Raw genomic sequence first — 5,339 nt, 5'->3', positions numbered from 1 at the left:
AAAGTATAAAAAAAATTATAAAATAAAATAGAAAATAAAATAAAAAGCATTAAACAATAATAAAAAAATATATATATAAAAAATAAAAATAAATAAAATACATTTATTACAGATATCTTCTTTACCGACTCTAGGAGGACGATATGTTCTGCAGTCACTGGACGGGCGGTGAGTGAAGTAGTATCTGCAGTTGTCTGACCACAGGCAGCAGTAGTAGAAGCTGATGACATCATACTTCCAGTGAGAGAATCCTGGAACTCTGGGTGGTTTCTTGTATGGCGGCTCGCCCCAGTCGTGCCCTCGGTCTGGGGTGCTGCCACCGATAGAGTCTCCCGTGAGCACCTGAGCTCCAGTGCTGTCATAACAACACTGCTGACCTGAACCATACTCGGGACTGCAAGACAAAAAATACATCAACAGACTAAATATGACATACAAAATTAAATGTATTTACATGAATGAGAATGCATTATAAAAAAGTTAAGTTTTGGACACTGCATACTGTCTACTTTGAGATTATATTATTGTCTAATGTACACACATGCACTGATATCAACATAAAATAATAATAAAATTAGTGATAGATCAATATATTGGGTAAGTACATTACAAAATGTACTTACAACCTTGTGTATAGATGATCTGCATTTTCTTTTTTTAATTGAATCTTAAATAATTAATAATAATGACACTAAAATTGGTCCATTTTCCGTGCCACAATGTGCACACACACACACACACACACACACACACACACAAAAAGATGAAGAAAAAAAATCAGCTGTCAATAGGTAATTAAAATAATGAAATAAGCATAAATAAGCATTATTTGTAACTAACTGCATGATTTTTTGCTGTACATTTCTGTCATAGTCACCACTAATAACCTACTCCTAAATATAATGTAGAAATTTGAAATTTTCTGTAAAGCTGCTTTGCAATGATTTGCATCGTGAAAAGCGCCATACAAATAAACTTGAATTGAATTGAATTGAAATAAATCAAATCACACACAAGCACAAATCAAGAGAACATCAACTTGCATGATGGTTTGCTCACTGATTTTGCACAAACAACCATTTGAAAGACAAAAATATACATTTGATAAGACATATTTGAGAAGAATTTCTCAATAGAGATGGCTAATCACCAAATTGTTTGCCGGCGTTTTCAGATCATCAGCGCTTTTCCCATAATGTTTGCCAGGTAAATTAAGTAAACCATTGGGCAGAAAATGCATCGATTTAAGCGAAAGGCTTGTTTCAGGATAAATAACCAGTGGGCAAATATCGCAGATGATTATGCTTAATATATCGAGAGAAGCAGAAATCGCGATCACAGTTAAATATGATTTATCGTGTATGCTGAACTGACTCAAGCTATTGTCCTTGTACAGCAGAATTTGCTGTATCTCTATAGTTAAGTCTATAGTAAGTCTCCATAGTTAAGTTTCCATACTTGATTCTGCTATTTTCATGTTTATCACTAAGCTGCTTTGACACAATCTGTGTTGCATAAACCGCTATAGAAGTAAAGGTGACTTGACATATTACCTGCCCTGAATGGCTCTGACGCAGTGAACCGCACCTGGATGGTAAACACAGAAACTACCTGCCTCGATATCACAGCCATAATCGGTCTGAAAAATAAACACACAACTCATCAAAAGGAGCTCTAATATAGACACTTAAATATATGTAGCTATATTACGTTTAATTAAAGCGGTTTCACCAATGCATCTATGATTACAAATATAAATGGGTGGAATTCTCAAATAATTCTGATGTTGCTAGTGTTGCACACTGTGGTGTCTAAAACAATGTCAGATTGATTTATTGCTCTACACCTACATGAAATCTTCCGGTGTCAGCACGGGCCTGGGCCAATGTGCAGGGGCAATCGGTGATCTCAGTCAGGAAGTTGGGCATTGCTTTCTCTTCTTTATCCCAATTGATGCACTTCTCCAGGGCCCAGCCTGCAGAGTCCATCCTGAAGGCCTCCTCAAGATGCCAGGCGATCGCATGCGCTTCACTCCACAGGGCGTTAACATTCCTGCACACACAAAAAAAGAATGTCTTTATTCAAACATTTGGATACTGGAACCATAATATTTTACACCATTTAATTATAAAAACTATAAAAACAAATACTAATACTGTTGGGGAGTAACTAGTTACATGTAACATAAATACATCATTTAATTACAAAATAAACGGGTTACACTTTATTTTAAGGTGTCCTTGTTACAATGTAATTATACATTTAAGTACTGAGTAATATTAATTAAATACATGTACTTACTATATGGTTAGGGTTAGGATTAGAGTTTGGCTTAGGGTTACTTGCATGTAATTATGCATAACTTATTGTTATTATAATAGTAAGTAGATGTAACGTGTAACAAGGAGGACACCTTAAAATAAAGTGTTACCAATAAATGTAACTGTAACCTGTTACAGTTACTGAGAAAAAAAGTGTAATTAAATTACAGTTACTTATTAAAATGTTAACGATTACAAAGGGGGGGTTACATCTGAATATTTTTCAAACATACATGTTTGATTGATTTCTTTCCCAAATTGCATTGACTGCTCTAAAATATGAGACACCAATGTTTCAGGAGTTTAGGACACATGCTTATTTGATAACTGTTTTAGTTCCTATTTGGATTTATGTATATGCTTTATTTTTTAAGGTTTTTTAAGACACTGATGCCAGTGTTTCCTGTCATAGTTATGCAAAGAATTGATTTCAAAAACAGTATCATAGCTATTAAACCAGATCTTGTTATGATTTTAAATATGTATTTAACCTCAGAATGATCATAAGGTAAAAAGAGGTTCTAAAGTCTGATTTTGTGGTGGCTGTGCTTTAAAATGAAATGATTTATGATCTTAATTCATGCGATGAAGAATTTCAGAAGTCTACTGTAAGGTTAACCCGGCTTGGTTTAAATGTTTCAAAATGATTAACAGTTGAAAACATTTGTTAGAAATTTAGGAAAGTAATTGAGAAGTAATCAGTTACATTACTTTAATGAAGTAATTGAAATAGTTACACTACTTATTACATTCTAAATAGGGTAACTTATAATCTGTAACCTATTACATTTCCAAAGTAACCTTCCCAAAACTGTGCATGTCTAATATTAACTAATAACAGTTCTTACTGGGCTCCATCTGGTTTAGTGTTAGGGCTGACCCGTATGCTCCCTATGTCCCAAAGGAAGTATGGTTTTTCGGCGATCTGTGGGGTGAAACTGAAAACTCCACTGTTGGGTACATCCCTGCCCACGGTGTACAGATACTTCCACTCCGCCTCCCAGTTCGCAGAATACACTTCTCCTGTTAGTTTATCATAATAATATATTATCTCCTGTATGCATTTTCAGTAGACAGTTATAATGATAAACAGACTGGTAGACAGATATATAGACAAAGAAATTGAAAGACAGACAAACAGAAACGCCAAAAGAAAGAACAACAGATTGACCATCAGAGAGAAAGACAGAAAGACCAACAAACAGAAAGGCAGAAGGAATGACAGACATTCTTTTGAATAGACTAGAAAATTATGTGCATTGGCATTGTTCAAATCGTACTTATCTGACCGCCATCAATTCGTGGCAGTGAATGAAGAGGTATCATACCAATCACAAGTGCAGTATGGAGTACCTCAAGGCTCAGTACTAGGACCGTTACTTTTCACGCTATACATGTTACCCTTGGGAGATATTTTTTAGGAAACATGAGTGTTAGCTTTGAACGACTGACTGAGAGAATAACAGAAAGAAAAAAACAAAACAAACAGAAAGACAACAGACAGAAAGTCAGAATGAACGACTGACAGGAAGAACAACATGAAAGAATGATAGACATGCAGAAAGACTAAATGAACGACCGACAGAAAGAAAAACTGACAGACAGAATAATAGAGCAACGCAAACATCAGAAAGAACAACTGACAGACAGAATAACAGAACGACTGACAGACAGAATGACAAAACAAACAACCGACAGAAAGAACAACAGACAGAAATAATACGATACAACACTATTATTGCACAAGTAGTACACACTTCGTTACAAGTAGTAACAACCATCAGACAGAAAGACACAACAGCTGACAGACAGAAAAACAGAACAAAAGGCAGACAAAAAGAAGGACCGACAGACAGAATTACAGAATGACAGACAGAATGAACAAAAAATTAGTGGATGGCTGGATGGACTCACCAGTCTCATTGTAACCCCACAGCTCGATGTTGACTCTCTCTGCCTTTATTAGAGATGAGATCCAGATCATCTCTAGATCCCCGCTGACGTCAGGAGTGCCGTAGTACTGCCACTGTTTGTCATTGACCAGAATGATCTTGTAATCAGGACCCAGCTTACTGTGGTGGACTAATCAATCAGACAGAGCATCAATCAGTCTTATCTTAAAAATAAACTCTTCTACATTAAAACTAAAATATTGCAGTGAACTTGCTAATAGCATATGCTTCAGGAGGTCTGACAACAATATCTAATCAGGCCACTATGCAATAACCATACGAACATAACTGATATTAGCTAGGAACAAGACTGAAAGAATGTTCTAGAAAGGAATGCAAGTCATTCAAAAGAAATGTCTCCAAGGTTAACAAATAATGTCACAATACTTTTGAAACGGCATGCATTTGAATCAGATTATTTGGGATAACTTTCACTGATGAATAAGAAGTATGCAAATAAGGTACACTTTCATTGACTTTCCCTCAGTGTGCATTATGATTCTGTAGCTCACCTGAGAGCCACCGCCCTGATCTGTCAAAGCTGACTCCATCTGTGGACACCTCAAAAGAGATCCAGCCCAACTCGTAGAGCAGAGGAGTGATACAGTGACCCACTCCGCTCTCATCCACATAGCCCTCCGTCAGAATCTCTGAGTCAAACCTGTAAAACACACTGTGCTCAGCACTGTAGCACTGATCATATCTGATACACTTATTAATTTAGCATGCACTTGTATTAACAGCGACTGAGGAATACAAAACAATTCACCCTAAAGTGGCAGTAACATGAGAACCTTTCCATCTTATCTCATTCAGCCTTCACCACAGCCACTTGTTGTGCCAAATAAACCTTGTAAACTCAGACTTTGTCCTTGAGGATTTGGGAGGAAAAAAATCAAGAGCAAAACCTTGAGCCAAAACTCCCTTAATGCCATAACAATTATACGTGATTGCTGAACATTGTGCATTAGTATTCGGTTCTTGCAAGTGTATTACTATATAATATTACTTCTAGACAACCGCAATAAGTTGATCATATATATATATATATATATATATATACAGT

General features: G+C 36.0%; 1 protein-coding gene across 1 annotated transcript in view; it reads right to left on the bottom strand.

Moving 5' to 3' along the window:
- The window catches only part of LOC107707826 (sushi domain-containing protein 2-like), a 24,853-nt gene extending 19,778 nt beyond the window's left edge, over positions 1-5,075 (bottom strand). The window contains exons 1-7 of the mRNA XM_016511917.1: positions 5,068-5,075; positions 4,786-4,934; positions 4,236-4,403; positions 3,170-3,344; positions 1,851-2,052; positions 1,554-1,639; positions 126-394 (exon numbers count right to left, since the gene is read on the bottom strand). Coding sequence (XP_016367403.1) covers positions 126-394; positions 1,554-1,639; positions 1,851-2,052; positions 3,170-3,344; positions 4,236-4,403; positions 4,786-4,934; positions 5,068-5,075 — 1,057 coding nt within the window. The remainder of the gene's footprint in view (positions 1-125; positions 395-1,553; positions 1,640-1,850; positions 2,053-3,169; positions 3,345-4,235; positions 4,404-4,785; positions 4,935-5,067) is intronic.
- Between the last annotated feature and the right edge of the window lie 264 nt (positions 5,076-5,339).

Source organism: Sinocyclocheilus rhinocerous, unplaced genomic scaffold (assembly GCF_001515625.1).
Source record: "Sinocyclocheilus rhinocerous isolate Xijiao unplaced genomic scaffold, SAMN03320098_v1.1 scaffold1256, whole genome shotgun sequence".
Taxonomy (NCBI): domain Eukaryota; kingdom Metazoa; phylum Chordata; class Actinopteri; order Cypriniformes; family Cyprinidae; genus Sinocyclocheilus; species Sinocyclocheilus rhinocerous.
Note: the sequence above shows the minus strand (reverse complement) of the source record. Positions and strands in the feature narration are given on the sequence as shown.